At 35.1% G+C, this 24,410-nt stretch overlaps 1 protein-coding gene across 1 annotated transcript in view; it reads right to left on the bottom strand.

The window, feature by feature from the left end:
• CFAP47 (cilia and flagella associated protein 47) overlaps positions 1-24,410 on the bottom strand; it is a 291,226-nt gene that overhangs the window by 195,653 nt on the left and 71,163 nt on the right. Inside the window, exons 32-38 of the mRNA XM_035333565.1 lie at positions 23,602-23,699; positions 23,194-23,310; positions 17,495-17,629; positions 16,896-17,008; positions 8,955-9,105; positions 7,953-8,041; positions 5,571-5,657 (exon numbers count right to left, since the gene is read on the bottom strand). Coding sequence (XP_035189456.1) covers positions 5,571-5,657; positions 7,953-8,041; positions 8,955-9,105; positions 16,896-17,008; positions 17,495-17,629; positions 23,194-23,310; positions 23,602-23,699 — 790 coding nt within the window. The remainder of the gene's footprint in view (positions 1-5,570; positions 5,658-7,952; positions 8,042-8,954; positions 9,106-16,895; positions 17,009-17,494; positions 17,630-23,193; positions 23,311-23,601; positions 23,700-24,410) is intronic.

Here is a 24,410-nt window from a genome sequence, read left to right as displayed (position 1 = left end):
ATCTTACCATCTTAATTCCTTGATATTACTTTATATTTTATTTCTATTCTTCTTCACAAATCATTTCTACCAGTGTTGACAGGATTTGAGACTGTGCAGTTACATTTATGGAAGGACAGTTTTATTTAATTTACATCAAGCACAGGTAAAAACCCATAGATACTGAAAAAAAAATACTGTAATGCATCTAAAAGAAATTACTGTAGCTTTTCCAGTTCTAGACTCAGGTTTAATATTACTCACACATAAAAGTCATTTTCCCCAGCAGTAAAATTTCATGAACCAGCTTATATCAAACAATTATCATGTACAGCATTTGGTAGCTATTGGGTCTCTCTTAAAATAAATTGTTAATCTTGCTGGGCTAAGAAAAAAATCACAACCTTAAGTAAATGGACTTGTAAAATTCTCAGAATATGTTACCCTGGGGATTCATTTTAATGCCTATACTTAAAAGTCATTTTTCAGAATGGGAAATGATCTCTGAAGAATGTGAGTATAGCTTACTATTTACTCTTTACTAACAAATAATAATTTAGATCACATAAAAATACAAAAAAAAAAAATACAAATTTTATACAAAACATCATCTCCTTCAATGCTTTGTCTTTGAATCAGAAAGCCCAGTTATGATTTCAATAACAGAGACGACAGCAGAAGAATCACTGTAAAAATAATGAATTGTTCAAAAGCTGTTTAAAAAGAAAAGATAAAAAGAACATTACATGGAAATACATTGTACATTGATGCCATACACAGTACGGCATAAGAATTCACTGGGGTGAATCATACTTTGAATAAATCTTATTTTCTGAGGTGAATGGCAGAGAAACTCATTGCACTGATTTGAAGGTCTGCCTCTGTAAAATGATTCTCACCCAAATTAACAAAGTATCTGCAGATAAATAAATTGAAAGAGAAATAAGCTGTATATGGCAGATGTGTACATTGTGTCTTGTCCTTCTGAAATAAAAATAAACTGCATCCCATGTAATAATAAAAATAAAAATACTATAATTAAAATCAGGGAAGTATTGAAGGCATACCTTCAGTCTAGCTCAATGCATTTCCTTTAAGTACAGGGAGAAATGAGAAGGTTAGGCAGAACAGCTTAATGCTACCATAAAATAAGTCTGCACAGACAGTATGCTATGGCATTAAGCCCACAGTACTGTCCTATGAGGCCTTATGCACCAATCATTTTACTCCATGTTAATACTGAATTTTACTGTACAAAAAATATTTCTGGTGAAGAAGAAAAGACAAGCTTTGACATCAAGGTTATGCATGTGCTGTTCAGACACAACGGCAAAGGATCCATGAGCTAATTATGGGACTAAGTGGTTCAGGTCTCAGTCTGAAAACTCAGGTATCAGAAGTGATTCAGTTTAATGGGAGGAATGGTAACCAAGCAACTTCACATTTGTTTTGTTTTTTTTTTTTGCAAACACAGTTGGCCACTTCCAAATAAGAGTTTTTTTTACTGTGCATTAAATAGACTGAAAGTTCTACAAGAGTATGTTACATGTGAGGGTAGGCTTAGGAGGGCGCCTCTCAACTCTTTGGTAGCAAAACCTGGTTGAGTCAAAGAAAACACAGGTGTGCATACTTGCAATTCATTCTAACAATGGTTTAGTCTACTCTGTTCATATTTGTACTAGATATTACTTAAATACTTGGACACCAGTAAGAAACAGTTCAGTAGCTATCATCTCTGAGTTGCCGGTTACTTCTTCCTACACAGTACCACAAAGAGGCTGGTCTTGCCATGTTAGCAGGCGTACCAAAAATCAAGTCAGGATCAAAAGCAAAAGACATCTCTGCAGTCTGCGTTGGCCCACACAAGCCATTAACCACACTTTCCATCCAACAGATTCTTGCACAAGGAAATTTTGTTTTCTGTATTAGAGTTTGGAGCAGAATTTCTCAGATGGTCTTTTTAAGTTCCTTCCAGTTTCAGATTATTATATTACTGATGTGAAAAGAAAACTAAGAAGTGTCAGCCACCACAGGGAAATCTCGAGTCCATACAGCAGCAACTTCATCAATAAACTTTAGAAGACAAAAGGAAGCAAACTGTTTATTAGAGAGAGAAATGATACAACAACTTACTAGTGCACTGAAAATACTGAAATGTTTGAGCAGAAAACTCATATGCAAGACATTTGCCATTTTCCACACTCTGTGGATTAGTTTGTAATCTCAGAACAAAGACTAAGACAGGAAGTAAAACAGGAACTGCCCAAAAAACGTAGTATGGCTTACATTAGATCAGTTTCTAATGTATCAATCAGAATTGTGATGACTCCTAACTATATTTCTAAACCACATTTTCTTAAACAACAGAAATAACATCTCATAATCTATATTAGACATGGACACGGCAGACCCTTTTAGATCTTCAGTTTTGTTCATCAGATCAGTAGGTAAATGCAAGTATTCTGTTCAGTGTAACTCTTTCCTTGAAGCATGATACAAAAAAAAAAAAAAAAAAAAAAAAAAAAATATTTGGATTTTCTGGTATTATCCCTGGTTAAAATAAAAAGTAAGCAATGCTAAGAAGCTATATGCAATATTCTGTGGATACAACAGAAGGAAAGGATGCCATCCAAAGAGACCTGGACAAGCTTGAGAAGTGGGCCCACGTGAACACAATGAGGTTCAACAAGTCCAAGTGCAAGGTGCAGACATGAGGATACACTGAAAGATATTTTTATTTGAGAGCAGCCCTGTGGAGAGACTTGGGAGATCTGCTGCACAAAAAGCTCCACATGAGCCAGTAGTGCACACTTGCAGCCCAGAAGGCCAACTGCGTCCTGGGCTGCATCAACAGAGGGGTGGCCAGCAGGGGTTGGAGGTGATTGTCCCCCCCTGCTCTGCCCTTGTGAGGCCCCACCTAGAGTGCTGCATCCAGGTCTGGGGTCCTCAGCTCAAGAAAGATGTGAGGCTGTTAGAGCAGGACCAGAAGAGGGCCATAGAGATTATCAGAGGGCTGAAGGACCTCTCCTATGAAGAAGGGCTGAGATAGCTGGGGTTGTTCAGCCTGAAGAAGAGAAGGCACCAGGAAGACCTCTTTGCAGCCTTTCAGTACATACATGGGACTTATAAAAAAGATGAAGAACAACTTTTTACACAGGGAGAAAGAGATAGGACAAGAGGGAACTGTTTTAAACTAAAAGGGGAGAGATTTAGACTAGATGTTAGGAAGAAATTCTTTACTCCTAGAGCGGTGAGGCACTCGAACAGGCTGCCCAGAGAAGTTGTGGATGCCCCATCCCTGGAGGTGTTCAAAGCCATGTTGGATGGAGCCCTGGGCAACCTTATCTAGTGGATAGGCTCACTTGAAACTTCAAGATGTTAGGATTGAAGCATGCAAATGACATAAATCATGTAGACAATTACTTAAAATGTAAGCACTGATGTTATGATAAGGTTACACTTAGAGAGCCCTTAGACCAACAGGCCCCCATTTTGTAGAAGGTATTTTCTGGATTTTATCAAAAGAATAAAAAACGATTGCAGGTACAGTCTTCATATTGATTGACAATATATTGCAAAAATAGTGATTTTTAGCACAAATTTCAGAAGCTTGTTATGTTCCATTCAAGAAACAATCATTCTTAAAAGGTGCTCCTAAATGGATTTTACAGATAAAAGAAACATCAAATCAAATGTTTGCAGATACTGGAGATCAATACAAATGCAAATCAATACTGGAGCTTTCTAAAGACTTAAGCTGCCCTCAAATCAATTTTAATAAGAGTTAGGCCTAGATGTATGACTACAACTACAATTTTTTAGATTGTGTTATTTATTGAAGATAAATTATGCAGATGAAAAGTCATTTTCTAACTATTCCAACAGTTTCTGATACATTTAAGTATAACTTACTAGTAAAATCCGTAACCTCTGTAACACTGAGGTTAATTGCTAAATGTTCAATTATTGTAGCATAGCTGGCAAATGTAGCTTGGCTGTGAGTGCACAGAGCACACAGGACACTGACAATCAGTCTAGCCCACAGAACACAAACAAGGGACAGAACAGCATTGAAAGCATCCATCTCTGATATCTATGTAATAGTGTTCCAGTAGCTACAATATTCTTTCCTGACAGTGTTTTGGAGCTGGAGTATTCTTCACATTCAATGTGAGAGGGCTGCTGCTGATGTATTGTAAAAATTGGTTCCTGCTTCTCTTGTTGAGAAGAAATCTGATAGGTTACACATCGGTTATCTTTCCAGTAAGCTGACTTCTGTTGGTGGTGGTTTCAATTTGTTTTGTTTTTAATCTACTATCCTATTCCAACTGACATTTATGAATGTTGATCTATGAATAAATAATTATAAAATACAGTTGAAGTGATGGAAGGGTAGAGAAACAGATCTCTATAACTAAATTACCAAATACGCGAATGCAGAATCTAAAAAGACTTAGAATTAAAACTTTTAGTCCTGGGCTGAAAAATAGAGTTATTAAAAGGACAATTATTAAAACAGTGCAATTCGTAACATCTGGCATGCTCCAAAAATAGTATTAGACATTTGTGGTCATCATTTCTCCATGCTAAACCATTTCAAGAGTGCCATAAAGAGTGCCAAACCTGTTCTGGATTGGCTTTCCTTTAACCTTAACTATGAACAGTTCTAATCTACATCTCTCCTCTGCAATGCCCCTAAAGATTTCTGCCTGTTCATCTAAACAGGTTGGTATTTATCTCACTGTCTAACAATTAAAGAGAGTGAAGACAGAAATACCTTCTTTCAGACTATAAGTTGTATTAAGCATAGAACCTTCTTTATGATACACTTCTCCTTGACTCCCACTCCAAATTACTCTGTTTTTCAGTCTTTGCCATTTTATTACCTTTACCACACTTACTTTGAACTCTCCTTCACCTTCCACATTGCCTATGCTAGAAAATCTGTCCCTAGTCTGTTTAAGCAATAAAGTCTAGACACAAAATTATATTAACTTATATCAATATTTCTGCATTAATATCCCCTCATTCTCATTTGTATCTCCAGGGGCCTACTTAACCTGTAACATTTTAGACTTCAGCACAATTAGAATTCTCTGGATTGCCTATTTATAATTAAAAACGTGATCTCACTGTTACACCTTCAAATACCCCTACAGTCTGCATTCTGAGATTCAGAACTATTGCTTCTCTTTTTCAGGTCCTGGTGAACTGGAGTCTTACTGATATTTTCTGTCAACACCTCAGTCACCTAAGTCACCATGATTGCCCCTATCCCAGCATCAATATTTTTCCTTTCAGTCCTACTTTGTATAACACTTCTTCCACTGTATAACACTTCTTCCCTTTGTATAACACTTCTTCCAGACATTACTATCATTTTTACCTTTTATTTATTTGTCTTTCTCCACTGTTTGAACAAATTATCTGTAAGGTATTTCAAAAATGTTACATAGTCCTACTATATTTCCCTGTTTCTTAGCCTGTAGTTCTTTACAACTGGTATGCACACAGCTATACACAAATATGCAATACTAATGAAATTGTACAACTCATTATAGTATAATTAGCAACTGCCATTTAAAACTTACGTGAATGTTTGCTCTTGCTTTACTTGCCTGGCTTGATATATATGTTCTGGCTGAGTTAAGCAACTTGTGGATTCCAGCAAAATGACCCTGGAATATGGAAAGTACACTTAAACACTACATTTTACTAGCAGAATGGGGAAAAAAAATCTATTTTTTTTTTCAAAAATTAAAAAAGCAAAATTTCACAAACAAAACCAATGTGCTTTTCAAGACAAATGACATCTGTATTTTAAATTGCAAAAACTATTCTGAAGTATAATTTATGCTATGTTCTGTACTAATTTAAAGGTGTGAAAATAATTTCATTTACATTTGAACAGAGACCTAAAGTGTTTTTGTTTTTTTATTTTTTTTAATAATGTGGGAATCTATTAAGATACAGAAAGATACAGGAAATTGTCATTTTCCTAATTAAACACAAACGATTGCTTCACTTTCATTTTTCCTAGAGGATTATGATCTTTCCTTTTGTGTACATTACATTGTGCACACATTATTTCCATTCTAGGTAATGGATAATCCACTCATCTACTGCTAGTCATTATTGAAGAATTACGATTTGATATCATTGTAGAATTTCTGTTACATGGCACCAGCCACTGAATTCACTCATCTGAAACCAGACTTCTGCATTTTCTCTGTACTCACAAAGGACAGTAAGAACAGAAGGAAAATTACAGAGTGCATAGTAAAAATACAGAAGCCAATGTCAGCTAGTATAGTCCCAGCTGTGGATCTGAATTCAAACTTTCCAATAGAGTCACAATAATTTATATCAGTGTTAGTTGATGTTCTGCCCAAGATTTTAATCTGCCATTAAAAAATAATAATACCGATGGTTAGTTACTGTAGTATTTCATAGTACAGAAATACTTTTTCTATTTTGGGGTAAAAATAGGTGCTTCACAATTTAATGGATTATTTTACATGTATTCAACTAATTTGTCTTAATGAAATACAAGCTTTCAGTAATCTTTAAAATATCTAACTATACATAAGAATTAAAAGCTCTGAACTGTAAAAAAAAAAAAAAAAAAAAAAAAAAAAAAAGTGACATAAGTTAGCTGATGAAACAAGTAACACCTAACAAATAGAATGCTTAGAATGCTAGTTCTGGTTTAGGATGCATAAGTTACTGCTTTTGGAAATATATGGCATTTGCTATATATTTGACACATTTGAGACTTTTTAATTTGTCTTTTTCTTAAATAGTACTACATTACACATCCGGTTTTAAGATTTTCATCCCTCTTTTCTGTAGAACAGCTACTTCCTTGGTATCACAAGTGCATTTCCTACTTTTATTTGCAAATAAGTAATACCCTCATGGAACACTAGATACATTTACACACAGAACACTTTGGCAAAATGATTCAAAGAATCTTTATTTGTAGATTACTGGTTCAAATATGGTCCAAATTGATAATTACCTTACATTGTTGTCATTTAGCTGTTGAGTGATACATATAAAATTAAACTACTTAATCACCTTAATCTATTCTTTCTTAGAACTATTTAAATGGTAGAACTGATTACAGAAAGCCTGAATGACCACCTCAGTGACTGAGAAAAAAAAAAAAGACAGAAACTAAACAAATTAATCTGATTCACACACAGGAGGCTTATGCCAGGGCACATTGCTGGAGGAATGAAACTAATTCTCTTTACGGCTGCCTATATAAAATCTATTCTGTGGATGAAATAGAAATTTCATTCACAGCCTATGGAACATATTAAATAGATCAGTAACACAAGTTAAAATGTTATGGAAATGTACTTGTAAATAAATGAACTATATGAACCCATATATAGCTTTCCAGATTAAAAACAAAATATGGAGTCACATCATATAAACTGAGATTTCAGAGGGGTATTCTACGCCTTTTGTATTAACAAAAAAATTTCTAATTCTGTAGTTGTTACATCTATGATGAATACAAATGAAAAATTAGATTAACGGATAGTGATACAAGCCTCAAGGCAAAAGCATATTTTTTCTTTTGCATGCTTAATAATTTAAAGAGCAGGATAAAGGAGATTTGGGGGAAAAAATAATGAACTATTAATTAACATGGCATGTTTCTCTCTGGAATTCTGCTGGACCTCAGCCAAACACAAAAATACAAGTAAGGTTCATGAACTCCATTTGATTAAAGCTCTAGCTTTATTGCTTACACTGAGACGGATTTCAATTAAGACTTATTTATCTTCTTTATTCATTATGATAGCTTCCACTTCACAGTGCTTGTAACAATTTGGGTAATGTAAATCCCTATAATTTAACCTCAAGGTTTTACATTCTTAATCAGAAAATGAAAATTATGGAAAAAGAGTAGATAAAAAGCATAATCAGTATAGTCTTGTCTTTATAGCATTGTCTACCTGAATATGCCATCAGTTCTGAAGGGATTAGTAACATTTAGGACAACTTTCTTCAGCTCATAACATGGGGATTTGAATTTTAATATATCCTAAAAGAGAACAAAAAATATATAAATATTAAAAATTGCAAAACAATGTGTATTGGAAATACTACAAGGAAAATACTACAAAGAAGTATTTGACCACTGATGACTACAGAATTCACATAATTAAAATGCTAATCTTTGTTGCCAGTAGAGCTAAAGCCTATTTCATTTTAAATGTGTTAAACTTCACCACATTGTAAATGCTCTTCAAAATGATAGCACAGGGACAGGAACCAAACTATCTGCTTGACACGTTCTCCTTTTTTTCTCTTGTCCCAACCTTCCTCTCTAACATCAATGTCTACTGCTATGGCATAAAAACTGCCATTGGAAAAAAAAATAGACTCACATAAACTCCATCTAAGTTCAGGAGAGGTTCTATCCAGATCTGCTCAAAGAATGTCTGGTAACAAATGCTGGAAAGCATGCCTGTCTCTGCTCTCACTATTTCTGGGGTGTATCTTAAATCTAAAGACCATCTAAATTAAAAAGCACAAATAAACCTAGCAATATCTAACAGAAGTTGGCTATCCACCTACATCTGAGAAGTGAAATGTCAGATGAAGACATTTAGGCTCTTAAACTGCAGAGGTGTATCACCATCTCTGCAATAGAATTTCCAAAAGTATTCTTGTGCTGAAAGAAGTCCAGATTTATTTTCAGGGCAATCAGTTCCAAAAGTTTTAATTTGTTCTGTATCTATGTGAGATTTACATCCTTAGTCATCTTAGATATTCCTCTAGACCTTTCTCTGCACATACACAGGCTAAAACTGGAAACTTGAATATTAATAGGTCAAAGGCAAATGCTGATCGTAACTGACCTTTTTATTCTTACCTCAGTTCACTTTTGTTTGATACAACATACATCTGAGCGGTATTTTTTGTGGCAATATTAACCTCATACACAGACTTACAGCAGGCTCAATATGCTTGACTTCAGATTTCAGAGAGAATGACAGTGTGGCACCACCTATTCCACCCACGCTCTTTGAGATCAGTAGCAAAACTGCTTCAGCAGGGCGCAGAAAATGACTAGTGAATTCCACGTTTATACTTGTTTGTCTCCTAGGCAAAATAATAACAATAATTCTTTAAATAATTAGGCACAAAATTGTGACTCAGGTGACTCAGAAAGGTCACTTCTGAAGTGTATTTTAGTCTTTGTAAGGGAAGGTGGCTAGAAAGTCACTTGTTTCTTCTGAAATACTTTATTGTAGTTCAATCTCCTGTCTAAGAGCACCTTAAAACATTCTAATAAAAGAACTATATGGATTGAAAAATAATAATAAAAATCCTTATTGCTTTTTATGCCCTCAGTATGTAGCTTGATTTTTCTTCCCACACACTAGCAGAGAAAGTTCTCTTATAGCATTGCCCTAAGCTAACAACTGATTTACTTTATGCTCCCTTATTTGAATACAATTTTGTACGTTAAACAATTGGACATCCTGTTATGTATACTGTGAGGCAGATCTAGAAGTTCTTAATAAAATCCCCATTGAAGACAGAAAGAATTGAGAAAAAGAACCTTCAGAGTAATTAGGCAAAGCTGAACATTTTAGAGGTGGGAAAAAAGAAAAAAAAGAAAAAAAAAAAAAAAAAAAGAGTTTTCTTGCATAAGCAACAGATCAAGTTTCTATCGGAATGAGGTAAGCTGAGCTGCATTAGTCTTGCAATTAAAGCAAGACTAATAGACAAAAGTTTAATGGCTGAAGCTCTCACTTTGAAGCTCTCAGGATCATTCTATAGTACTGGGATTAACATCTTAAAATGGAAGGTCATAAAAATTTTAGCATGCAGGACCATTCTAAAAGCCAGAAAACTGTAAATTATAGAAGTATTCTGCCTTTCTACACAAGAGCAGAGCATAGAGAGCTTTCCTCAAATAAAAAAATGGCCAGATATTTTTAATTTCTAGTAGAATATCACAAAATACAAACCCAAAACTCTGCTGTTTTATACTTTAATTGTAATGCCAAATCTCTATAGTTCAAGAAATTTTAAAATTTATCTCCTAACAAAACATGAAAGTGATGGTACAAAGCCAATAAACGATAGGAAAATCTTGAAATTTTGTAATTTACATAAACTGAGATTATTCAAGTAATTCTTCAAATAAATTAATAAATATATATATATAGGAAAGGGTTATAATTGTAATCTATAGATTTGTTTGTTGTCTTTCTGGAAGAGATAGAAAATACTAAAAGGACGCTTCTCCCCAGGCCACATCAGCCTTCCCTATTAAATGATTAATAGGAACTGTGCAGCCTGGAGAAAAAAATAATTAAAATGGAGGGCAGAGGTAAATTCTGTGTGATTTACTGATCTTCTGCCAACTTGAAATTCTAAAGTAGATGCAAACAACTACTGGTGGTATGAGAAATATGCTTGTTACACACTGTATGTGCATTCATATTCACAGTTAAGTTGTGAAGCAGAGGACTTGTAATAGCAATCAGCATGCCACATTTTCGGTGGCATCCTGATTTCAACAAGAACATGATTAAGGATGATTAAGTTCTTCTATTTCTAACAAAGTCCCTTTCAATAGACTTACAAGGAAAACAAACAGACATGAATGACAGAGACTGTATATATGACTCAGGAAAGAAGGAAAAGGAGGGAAAGAAACAGAATTTAGGAACTAATGCTTCTTGCTATGTAGACAGGTCATTAATGGAGTCCTTGAGCGTCTGTGACAACTGGAAAGTAAGAAAGTTTACTGATGTTCTAAGATGCTTCAGGTTGTAAGGACAAAGATCAATAGCGCAAAGATCGAAGACCTTATGAGACTGTACAACAAATTTACAGGAAATTCAGTGTAAAGAGATGTACACAGGGAAAACAACCCTGTGCTGCCATAAAGCAATGTCCTCCAAGCCATTATAACTCACCAGAGAGAACTTGGATTTGTGAAAGACAGTTTCATGAAAACACCAGCACAGTGCTGGGAAACATCCAAGGAAGTAAATGAAGTGTTACAAATAATTAGAAAAGAAACAAAAAATTACAAAGAGATTATCATTAGGCCACCAAATCCCATCCAAAGGACAAATCTAAAGGGCTCAAATCTTTGCTGTTTGCACCTCTTTACCTCAAAAACGTATCTAGCAAAATTGAAAAAGGTTCACAAAATCGCAGCAAGGATGACTATTGATCTTAGATGACTATAGATCTTAGACTTATAGATCTATAGAATGAGCCAGTCCCTGAGCAACGGCAGCCCCCAGGCAGCTCCTCCCATTTTTACTGTTGGCACGATACCATATGGGATATCCCTTTGGCCAGTGTGGGTCAGCTGTCCTGGCTGCGTCCCCTCCCAGCTTCTTGGGCACCCCCAGCCTCCTTGCTGGCAGGGTAGTACAAGAAGCAGAAAAGGCCTTGATTTACTGTAAGCACTGCTCTGCAACAACTAAAACACAAGTGTATTATCAGCATTATTCTTATCCTGAATCCAAAACAAAGCATCATACAAGCTGCTAGGAGGAAAATTAACTCTATCCCAGCCCAAACCAGGACAATCATCTTTCAAAAACCATCTTTCAAGCAACCAAATTCTCTCTCTTTTATTGGTTATGATTCTATGTAGAAAGATAAAAAATAAAGCTATTTGTAGTTGTCAAATTGGCAAAGTTTAAGGCCACATAAACAACTAGATAACACAGTCTGTAGGAGCTGCAGGCCATTATGTGCAACATCACCCCTCAATTATATCTGGTAAGTACATAGTTTCTGTAAGTAAGAGTTTCTTTTCTTCCCTTCAGTAGCTAATCACTTTCACTACTTCCAGTGAGAGTTTGTACAGCTCCAGGTTTAAGGTGCTGTTTTTATTAAAAGTTTTGTTCTATTTTCTTTGCAGTTAAGCAGGTCCCTTTCCCAGGAAGGTACTTTTAAATATTGATCAAGTCATCTTCATTACTTCTCTTGCTACAGTACCCAGAATGAGCAGCTTATAAATATGTCTGCACCACCCAATAGAGCTTAGAGACCTTCACACTATTGCTGTTGTGAACTGCAAATCTATATGGCATCGGGAATTGCCCTGGAGAATGAAAACCTCTAATCAAAGATTAATTATGTTATATGCAAGATCTGAGAGCTACACTGATAATGTTCTGACACACCTCAAAAGCCAGAGGAAAACAACAGTATGGTCTTTGGAAGATTTTACCGATATTCAGATGCTTAGGATTTAAGTCAATTTCATCTTGGCCAAATGATTTAAAACATTCATTCTTGACAGATATTGGGTGTCAAGGCTTTGGTAGCAGTGAGATGCAGAAGCAGCCTCCCTGAGAAGAGAGCAGAAGCTGCCCTGTGTCAGACACAGACAGTTCCAGCTAGCTCATTACGGAGCCAGCATGAAAACATGTGTAAGGGGAAAATCATCTGAAAGGCTGAAGTGCAAGGGAAAAAAGGCTGAGACACAGCAGAGAGAACATGAAGGCCAGAGAAGGAAGGGGAGAGGAGGTGTTCCAGGTACCAGGGCAATTATTTCCTTGCAGAACATGGAGAGGACCACACTGGAGCAGATTCCACATTGCAGTCGATGGAGGACCCCATGCTGGAGCAGTTGGATACTTCCTGAGAACTGTTGCCCATGGAGAACTCATGCTAGAGTAATTTTTTTTATTTTTTCTGAAGGACTGCAGACTCCTTAGAGTAGAGGTAAGTGTGAAGATGAAGGAGCAAGATAGAGGAACTGTTAGGAGAAGACCGAAACCACCCATTCCCTGTCTCCCCTGTGCCACTCAGGAGTGGTGGTGGGAGAATGTAAAGGAGTTGGAGGATGGAGTGAAGTTAGGCTTGGGAGAATGGGGTGGAAAGGAGGTAAGGTGTTTTTATAACTTTTAGCTTTGTTTATCACTTTTTGTTTTGACTTTGGTCATAACTCTTAAGAGATCTGCCTGTCTTTATCCCAACCCACAAACTTTTTTATTTTCTCCCCATCTTCTCTTAAGGAGGGGGAGTAGCAGGGTGGGTGTCTGGCAGTGGGCCATGGTTACCCCATCACAGCCATTGCTAAGTTTCTCCGGATATTAGTGGACTGCAGCATACATTGTCATGCCTCTCTGATAATACAGACAGACACATATTACGTATTTCCATAACTTTATCACTATTGTTTTAAGATACGTGGCATCTCTAATGCCACATCACTGCTTCCTAATTGATTTAGGTAACTCCTCTTCGTCACCCTTCACCTTTCCACTTTTTTTTTTTTTTCCTTATCTGTTAGTTTATCAGTTTTCCTGCAGTTAATCTCTCCTAGAGAGTTCATTCAGAATGGGCATTCATCTACAGAATCTTCTATGTCAAGTGTGCTCACCCAGCAGGACAAACAGGATTAGTCAAGAACACTTATTCCTGATCAATGATTACAATAACCCGTGGTGATCTTAAATCCAATTATAGTTAATTCTAAATGTAGGAATATATACTTTTGGCAAATAATTAGAGAACAGTCTCTGTGTATGACATAAAACCTTGCAGCTCTCCAATCAGAGGATTGACAAGTTTGAGTTTCTTTATCCTCCCTATCAAGGCTTTGCTTCATTTTTTTCAACAGTAATTGCCTGAACTCTCATGAGTGAATGTTTTCTAAATAGCTAATATTTCTCTTGACCTTTAACACTGAAACTTTGGCAAAGCGAGCTTCACAACTTGATTGGAGCCATGCAGAAAGACTTTCATAAGTAACAGCTTGCTTCTCATTTATTAGTTCATCTTAAAGCGCGATGATTCAGGGAAAAAAAAATAAAATAAAAGCTGGCTAGCATCAATGTGCAGTGCAAGAGGAACTAGTGGTGAAGCTATTTCCATGTTTATATAAAATATTCAACAATCTATACTGTATAATTTCAATTCAGGGGAACAAAGATGCAGAGATATCTGACCTTAAGTTGTCTGAACCATTGCAGATATTCAATAAGTTTGTTAAAGTATAGCTCACCCTGTTCTCTGACATAGGAAGTAGGCTTTCATAGTTTTGATGGATTTTTAATACATAGATTCATCTGCTTCCAAACTGTTAGTTATGGGTTATTTACTTCTAAAAGTAGAACAAATAATTGTAATTTGAAGTAATTCTTTATAGGTATGTTAAAGTATTTTATTCCTAAACAGTTTATACTCATTGATACTAGCATTCCTGTCAAAAAATAACTCCACCAAGTTTTAATAATACACTCACATCAAATGTCCTACTGAACACATTGAAAATTTGCCTTCACTTTTTTATTTGGGCCATTTTTTTCTAGAAATCTGTTACAAGTTTATCTCATTTCTGAGTTTCTCTAAAGACTTTCACTCTTTCCAAAGAAACTCCATAACTCTCTTTCCTACAAATTCTCTGTTTTTGTTTTTGTTTTTGATTTTATGTACGTGAATATAAATCAGCACTTATAACAGTAAGTCTACACAAAATAGAGGTGTTGGTTTATTATTCACATTTCTATTACTTCCAAAACCACATATGTTATTATGGTCTAACATAAAGCAACTGCAAGACTCCCACCAAACCTACCAATGCTTAGAGTTCTCAAACAATTCCATCACATTTTTAATAACATTATTAATTTAAAAATCTATTTTTCATTTGGGGGCCAAGACTACACATAAGATTACATTATGGTAAACACTGCAGTGGTAGTCAATGCATGACTGCCATTTCCACAAGCTATGTTTTTGCTTTGCATTTTTTCAAATTGCTACGCATTTTTTCAAATGTCTGTAGCTATATATAGTGGTAAGCAGCTCATTCATGATGTTGTACATATTTACTTTTTACTTGTCTTTTTTCTTTTTTTTTCTTCTACTTCTTAAAGGTGAAGCGAAAAACAGCTACAATATTGACCTTTCAAGAAGCACATGATATTTTCTAAGATTACATTCTTATGTTAATTCTTATTTGAAGAAATTGCAAAGAAAACCAAAGTAAATCAGCCTCATAGCTCACTGACAACAAAGCATTATTTATTTTTCCATTTGCATGTATTTACAATAGTCACGCTATTTCATATTGAAATGTTGGTCAACCTTAAAGAGCACTGTATTTATGTTAAGTCTTGAATTCGACAGTATGTTTGAAATGTTTTCCTTCTTCGTGGCTTACTTTCATTTAAATGGTGACCTTTGTTTTCCATTTTACAATCTCTAATCCATTTCATCTTCAAAGAAGTATATTATATAAACTTGCAATCTAAACTTAAAAACTCTTAACTGGCTGCCAGAGCCACTGCCACATCCCTTTTACCTTCAACACTTAAATGATTTGTGGTATTCCTGTATCTAATCTTAAGCCATGTTTCACAGAAAGAGCAAAATGTATTGCAAAAACAAAAAGCAAAAGACAGGCACATATTATGTGTATTTTTGCTAGCAAAAATATTAACAAACTAACGTTTTCCCAAACTTAAATCTCTCCGAGATCCTTAAATGACAAAGTATTACAGAAATTTAAGACAGAAATAATGACATTGCAGCTGCAACAGAGGGATGACGTGGGTAAAAAGTAGTAGTCTAACACTACTGTCAAATCTGTGTCATGATCTCTTAAATTTCTTGTCATGTTTCAGTTAATAATAGGAAACAAAAATCAAAATCTTACAAAGGAAATTTTTTTACCAGTTCATACTGCCATAATGCACTAATGTAAAAAACATGAGTCACACTCAGAGGAGATATTTCAATTTTAGTTGGGCAAAAAAAAAGAACAGCAGATCCAAGTAGCCCAGTTTTTAATTGAACACATTCTTAGTGTTCCACTACTATTAAATTAGTTGTATCTACAAAGACTTGCTGCATTCCCATGCTGCTAGACTTCTTTGGAGCACAGTAACTAGCAGGGTGCCCTGGGAATCAATATTGGGTCCAATCCTGTTCAACATCTTCCTTAATGATCTGAATGATGGGGTAAAATGTACCCTCAACAAGTTTGCATTCGACACAAAACTGGGAGGAGTGACTGATATACCAAAGGGTCATGCTACCATTCAGAGAGACCACAACAGGCTGGAGAAATGGTCTGATAGGAACCTCATGAAGTTCAGCAAGGAGAAGTAAAAAGTCCTACACTTAAGGAGAAACAGCCCCAGCCAACAGTACATGCTGGTAGCTACCCAGCTAGAAAGCAGCTTTGCAGAAAAGGCCTTGGGGTTCCTGCTGGACGCCAAATTGAGTATGAGTTAGTGCACTAGCCACTAAGAAGGCTAACAGTATTCTTGGTTTCATTAGGTAAATATAGCCAGCAGGTTGCAAGGTGATCCTTCTCTGCTACTCAGCATTGGTGAGGCTGGACCTAGAGCGGTGGATACAGTTCTGAGCCCTCAACTGAAAGAGAGACATCAACATACTGGAAAGAGTCCAGTGGAGAGCCACAAGTATGATGAAGGGACAGGAGCAGCTCTCCTATGAGGAAATTCAGAGAGCTCAGAGTGTTTAGCCAAGAGAAAAGAAGGCTCAGGGGGATCTTTTCAAAGTATATAAAAACCGGAAATGAGGGTGCCAAGAAGACAGAGCCAGAGCCAGGCTCTTTTCCATGGTGCCCAGTGACAGGACAAGAAACAATGGGCACAAAATGGAACACAAGAGGTTCCATCTGAACACCAGAAAGCACTTTTGTACTGTGCAAGTGATGGCACACTGGCACAGGTTGCCTGGAGCGGTTATGGGGTCTCCCGCCTTGAAGAGACTCAAAAGTCATCTGGAAATCATCCTGGGCAATCTGCTCTAGATGTCTCTGCTTGAGCAGGGGTGTTGGACTAGATGACCTGCAGACATCTCTCCCAACCTCAGCCATTCTGTGATTCATATAGTTCTGTGATTCATAACACTAAAAAGTCATTACTTACTTGGAATAAATGATTACAGTGTTTCCTTTAGGTAATGAAAAATCATCAGCATCTCTTCCCACAAGAATAGCTTTATACACCAAAGTTTTAATGCTCGGGTTTTTCAGACACACCTATCACAGCAACAACAACAAAATTAGTGAAATTTTATTCATTTTTTAAAGCACAAAAAAGAAGTTCTACAGCTAGGTTCCAAAATGCAAGGATACCACAAAATAACAGTACTTCAAATAACAATGCAAATCATTTTTTCCCTAATAAGAACAGATGTCCCACAGACTGTCTGACCTGTTTTTCTGAGTACTTCTTTTGCAATGTACAATGCATGCCTATGCCAGCTATTAATCTCTTATTCCTCTCTGTCTTTATCCCAGAAACCAGTTACATTCATAGATTTTTCTGTGCTCACAAGCATAGGGGAAAACAGAAGTCAGCATCTCAATCCTGAAGAGAAAAATATTCTTCCCTCTTCTACATTTAGTAGCCAAATGACATGAAATTCATTCTTTGTTGCAGTATATACGTAATACAGTAATAATATATACACAGCATGTTTTAACATTGTTCTTTTACAGATCTAAATTCAATGGTATCAGTACCTGTTTAACAACAGTTGCATGGAGAGCACCTGTAAATTCTATAGTCTTCTTGGGTAAGTAGTGTGGGAGGCTTTCATATAGGTAGACACACAGAAAAAGCATCGTGACTGGGTTTGGATCACAGATGTCAGTGGCCTAGTATTGAAAACCAAAATAAATAATAACCAGATATTCAGCAACTGCAAAACAGGTGAAAGCTTTAGTCCTCAGAGATTCTAGTAAATCACTGGAAAGAGAAGTATAAACTCTTCCATCAGGCGCATGAACTTGATTAGACAGAAGTCTAATCAAATAATGAAGATGGGAGTGGCTTCCCAGATAAATACAGGCAGGAAAGATCAGCCACAGATTTAAACAACAAGGCCCTAAATCAGGCTAATTAAGTATTTTAAAATTTCATGCATAGTATCTTATGTGATAATGTTATTATAATAAAGTTGTCCATAATACACTCAATTTTTACAATTACAGTTACCTTCTCTCCTAAATTGAATGTCAGGTCCTACAGAAAAATGTACACACCTGGAAGTAGATCTTTGTTATCTGTTTGATTGCTTTTTATTTCTACTAAAATGTTGCCTAGCTAAAGAAATTGCTTGACCTGATAAACCGGATAAATTATTATACTTCAAATTCTATATATTCCAATTTAGGAAAAGATCAAAACTGGACAAGAAAGTCAAGGGTTAGAAGATTGGTTCTATTCAGACAAAAAAAGTTTTTTAACTGTTTCAACACCATCAGTTCTGTGCTTTCAATTCCGAAGCCAACTCTCTGTATTTCCTTTGTATCACTGCATATTCACCTGTATATTACTCAAGTTCATTCTTTAGTATTGCTATTACTACTATTCAGACAGTAGTATATAACTGCTTACAAACAATGTCTCTTGATTTTATGAAAATAAATTTATAAATTAATACAAAAAATAAATGACATTAACTGCCTACCAGTCATTCTACTTAGTAAATGCTGGTAGTTCTGTTTTTATTGGCATAGCAAAGTGTAATTGATTGATACAAAATAAAATGGGAAATGGAAAAAAAAAAAAAAAGGAGGGGGAAAGGAACAAGAAAAAAAAATCTGGTTGGTTTAAATAAAAAATAATCACAGTAAATAATCAAAGTTCCGACAGACAGAAATAAAAAGGAGACAAAAACTTTATTAAAAATAAGAAATAAAAATCAGGAAGCAGCGGATTGCTGAATCACTTATTTTGACAATAAATTTCTCTACTCTTCTGAACATATAATTATTAGTTGAATAATGTAATGAAGCAAACTATTCAACGGATGCAAAAAAAAGCACACAGAAACTTTTGCCCACTACAAAGCCTATAAAGTAAGGATGAAAATAGATATCCTACACCAAAGAACAGCTTCTAGCAAGACACAAATTACTTAAAAAATATGAAGGCTTGAAATCAGTGGCCATGAGTTGTTACCTAGGTAGTCAATTTAAACTAACAATGGCAAATGACTATCAAAAATTATGACCAAAGTATTAAACAGTAGGTAATAAAAATCCTATATTGAGTTTCAGCAACAGAAAGTAATACATTTAATCTTTGATAGATATTTCCAGATCCATAAAGATTAAACACTGAACTTATAGGGAGAACATACAGAAAACAACACTGCATGGAACAAAATGACATCTGTAAGTTTATAGAGGCTTACACAAGTTTATAGATGTGCAGCAGCCAAGGTTTTAATAAACTTGAAGACAGGGTGAGAAATAAACAGTTAGCAAGTCTGGGAAAAAGATCAAATAGTAATTTTGGTATCTAAATAAAGCTTAAGAGTCTATATTTTGATATGTTCGTAATATATAAACATTTGAATAGCCTCATTTAAAAAAAAAAAAAAAAAAAAAAAAAAACACTATCTAATCCTTGCTAAAAATATATTCATCCCATTTAGATATATACAGGCTATCATTAAATATATTTCAGATGAGACCATTATCAGGTTTGAGTAATTTTCAATTGTTCTAGTAGAAATAAAAAGCAACACCTATTAGGAAACAATAAGATGCCTTTCCTTCCATTTCCACAACATGCTTATGGGATGCCAAAGGTTATATTCCAGGTGAACTTAAAATTGGAGATAATCACACAGATCAGGCATCTATTGCAATTGCATATGTTTGCAAAGATCTCATCATGCCAGTGAATATTATCAATAAAGCTGAGTTCCAGCCAAATGCTCTTTATCTATTGCTCTGATTTTTTAGGCTTACAGATCAAAGCATGTTGTTGTTTTATATACTTTTATGTAGATACTTAGGAAGATTCCGTCTTTTAAAACTCCCTTCAAGTGTTTTTCAAGAATAGCCTAGTAGAGCTGCTATGTAAGATACAGTCTAATAAAGATATATATGAGAAGGCAATTGCTACTCTAAAAAATAAAAGTGATTTTTAAGTTCTTTTCTATTTTCTGTATGTAAGACAACACATCAATGTTAGATTCCTATCTCAGGCAAACCAAGATATTTGCATTTATGTTACAGATTGGCAGATAGATAGAGGGTTCTATCTGTGTATTTGCAGTATCATACAAATTTTAATCAAGTAACTAAGAATTATGAAAGAAGTGCTTTACCTTAAAGTTAGTTTTGTCAAGAAGTTGTCAAATTTGTCAAACTAATGCCTTCTTAATCAAGTATAGCAAAATGAAGACAATACAAGTACAAGCATAGCATTAAGTGTGAGCCAAGAAGTTTTCTTTCTAGGTGTACTGGTAGACTAACTGAAGGAAAAATTCCTAGATTTACCAGAAATTTTAAATTCCTTTCCTCCATTGGCTGCTGGCACCATTTTCCTTCTCTCCTTCATTTCACACTCAAATCTTATGGTTATCATCTGTGCCCTTTTCTTCCTCATTTGGCCATGCCATTGCCCAGTTGTACTGTGTTCTACTCCACAGCTATGCTGAATTCCTCTCTGTATTTCAGCCAAATAGGCACATTCGTTTTCAGCTTCTTAACACTCTGACTTTACTCACAACATGTTCTATACTTAATTCTATACTTGTTCGAAAATATACTCCATTTCACTTGGTCCCAAATTTTTGTTGGCCTCAGTTTTACATCAGTGGCAGATTGGGATCCTCTGCTGGCTGTCCCCAGTCACTGCATTCCTAATCTATCCTTGTTATGTACATTTCCAGCAAATCACTGTTATCCACCATCCTATCTTACTTTCAATTGGATGTTCTTCAAATCAAAGTGCTTTAGAACTTAAAATAGCAAACAGAAGGAAAAAATACATAGAAAGACACCATTAATACTCCAGGATTGAACTGTCAGTCATGATCAGAAAGTGGAAACAAAGAATTTCTTGCCACAAGTACTATATCTTAAATCTATATCTTAATCCTTAAGAGGATTTAAAAGCCTTGAACTCCATTAGAGGTATCATTTAAACTTACAGCTGAAGTCTTCCAGACAGTTAAATTTATTATTACAGAATCTTAGATTTTAAAGTGATTGAAAATGCCATCTGTTCTAGACCTGATATATGTCACAGCTTGCACTGTCACCACCATCTTTGCATTAATTAATGCAAAGCTCTCCTGAAAGTTCAGAAGTAATGATTGCCAGATAGTCAAGAACTTTGCCAATACTGTTGGAACATTTTTACTTGCTAAATTTAGGAAACAAGACTAACAGAAAAAAAAATCCCAGACTAGGACACTCCAGCAAGTGGATGCATGCATGTATTTTGCTGCTTTTATTGCTGAAGAACAAGTTTAAGAAATTGCTATAGTATTCTTGGAAAAGTATGTATGAATTCCAGTAAGCCTATGTAAAAAGTATTCTTTACATTCTCTACTGTTTTACTTTCCTGAATATTTTGATTGTAGACCATGCCTTCATCTACAATTAAATGCAGACGTTGAAGATCTGAGATCTGTTCCTTTTTCTAGTGTTGACTGATTATACAGCTTTGTTTAAATTCTTGATATGTACAGAGATAAACTTTCCCATCTACAAAAACACCAATACCTTAGATATACGGTGAACTAATAATATTATTACCTTGTAGTCTTAAAACACACTAAGTGCACTAAAAATGCATGTCCTAGAGTTCTGCTTCCACCTTGAATATGGTTAACTGTTTTTACTTACCAGCCATTCAGCCTCTGCCTTCATGTGCTGTACTGGCTGTTTTTCGTATTACAAGACGAACCAAAATATACCTTTATTTTCAAGATTATACCTATATTATTTTCTTTTGGTTCCTGTCAGTTATAAGTATGTGAAATGGATTTTCTTGGCTTAGCCTGTAATAGCCAGGACGTTTCTAACAGCCTATACATATCAGGAGGCGGTAGCAGAAAAACATCTAGTACAACTGGAAATAGGATTGTTAATTTTGCCCTGCTAATCAAATTTTAGGCAGGTTTCTGTAGTGTGGTGGTTATCGCATTCACCTCACATGTAAAAAGTCCCTGGTTTGATCCCAGGCAGAAACACTTAGTTTGGGGAATATTGAAGGAAAGGCTGGACTTGGTGCTTAGGGACATGATTTAGTGGGTGACATTGGTAGCAGGGTGATGGTTGGACCAGATGATCTTAGTTAGAGGTCTTTTCCAACCCTAATGATTCGACAGTTCTATGAATGGAAGGAAAAAAAAAAAACAAAAACAAACAAAAAACATACATACATATAAACAAACAAACAAAACGTTGTAATTGAGCTTCCTTTCACATCACTTTGTTCACACCACACCTCCATCTCTGATTCCTAATACTATTTATTCCTTTGGAAAGCTTCTTCATACACAGACAAATACTATGTCTATTCTACTACGTCATCTTCTTGTCTTCTAGCCAGCTCAATATGTCCCACACCCACCTCAGCCCATCACAGTCCCTGCCATTCACTTTGCTCATAATGGAAGCTGAACCACTCTGCAAATTAAGATGATAATTAAAATTAACTGAAATGGTTGTTACTAATTTTGGTAAGGACAAGACTTTAATCAATAAGTGAGCAAAGGAGAAGTGAATCAGCTATACAGAAAATTTGGAGGTAACAGAGCTTAAACTGATGGAAAAAGAGATCTGTGAGGTGTGGTACCAAACATATAAAAATGATCCCAAGTGAATTATAGAGTGATGCAGAAGTAATAAACATCATCAACATCATAGAAGGAATCCCAGTGAAGGACTCCAGAGGCTGATGGCTTTCACACCAGCAGTCCAAGGGTACTGAATTCTGTGTGGATCAAACCTGGGACAGAACATTCATGAGTGTGCATGATTTAGATAGAGGCACCTAAATACCACCATTTTATATATATACATATATATATATATATATATTTACCATTCTTTTTTAAGTGCAGGCTGTTTGTTTTTATATTTTTTTTGTCTTAGAATGATAATAATAAATTCTACTCCATCTTTCATTTTGTGATTTACAATGCTAGAATCTGAACTGAGTAAGTCTTGTTATAATCAGCTAGTTGCATATATACACTTCTACAAATCAAGGAATTATAGAAATTACTTGTTATTAAGTGTATTTTTATGAAGCAGTATTTTGATTTCCATCATACAGTAGCACATCATGGAATAAAACTGATTCACTAAAATCTAATATCAAATTGATATACAATATTGGTATTATAGAAGTAAAAAATCAAAAATAAAACAAAGTATGTGAGTAAAGATTGTATAAAATCATTTACCTTTATGTCTATAGTCAGATTGACAGCGTGCATAGCATTCACTAGTATCAAACAGTTGTGCAGAAACTGTGCAGGAGTTTTTGCATTAGTATACATCCTTACAAAGTGAGTAGCAATCTAGGGAAGATACAGAAATCAAACTTTTCATATTCCACTCAGCAAAACTACTGTTTGGATTTGTATTCTTTGAGAAATCCATAAGATCTAAATTTTGAACTAAAATATTCTGTTAAGAATATAGCAGAGAAAAATTATACTGAAATAATCGCTCTACACTCACTAAATGATATTTTGTTTTTAAAAAACATACAAATCAACAATTCCAAAGGAAAATAAGGCCTGAGTAAATCCACATAATTAATTAATATTACCCTGTAAAACTTGCATGATATTAAGAGAAGTCCTTACCAAGTATGGACAATAAGCTGCTAGCTGTGCTGCCAATACCAGACCATCTAGAAGATCTCGGTCAAAATTCACTATCCATCTCATTGGTGGTACTTCACCTGATTTAAAAACAGAACAGGATGAATGAATTAGACCCTCTCTCCTGACATGCCTGATTTTACTCTGGGTAGATACCATGACTTTCTGCAATGACTGAGTAGAGGAAAGAACAGAAAAAGGAAACATGCCACATTCACATGTAGAATTTCCCAAGCATAATTCTCCTCCAGAGCCATTCCTGGAAAGATGAAAAATCTCACCTAGAGTATTGTAACCATTACTCATACATTATGATACAAATGTCAGAGTATTCATCACAACTAGAGGGATGGTAGTTAAGCTAAACATAACCTCAACAGATAGCTGTACATTTAGCTGTAATGCTTAGGTACATAAGCATGTAAATTATTATGTGGATAGGAATAAGGTTCATGCAGGTACTGAAACTCACAAAAACATGCACGAATCCTCTACAGTTGAAACATTTAAGCATATAAGAAAGAATACATTATTAATTTTCTTCAAGGTCATATTAAATTATTTGGCACTTATTTAATAAATGCAATATAAATGAAAGCTCCAGCACAGATCACTGCTTCTATGTTTCAGTTTTAAAGGCCTATGCTTTAAGATTATTTGTTATGTATCTTATACTTTTATTTAAAATAAAACTGATTATTAAGAAAGTAAATTTTATGAGTATTTCATATTTCAAGCATTCCATATCTTAAACATTTATCCCAGCATTTAAACAGCGCAATTCTGATTTA

The sequence above is a fragment of the Oxyura jamaicensis genome, chromosome 1, assembly GCF_011077185.1.
Source record: "Oxyura jamaicensis isolate SHBP4307 breed ruddy duck chromosome 1, BPBGC_Ojam_1.0, whole genome shotgun sequence".
In the NCBI taxonomy this organism is placed as follows: domain Eukaryota; kingdom Metazoa; phylum Chordata; class Aves; order Anseriformes; family Anatidae; genus Oxyura; species Oxyura jamaicensis.
Note: the sequence above shows the minus strand (reverse complement) of the source record. Positions and strands in the feature narration are given on the sequence as shown.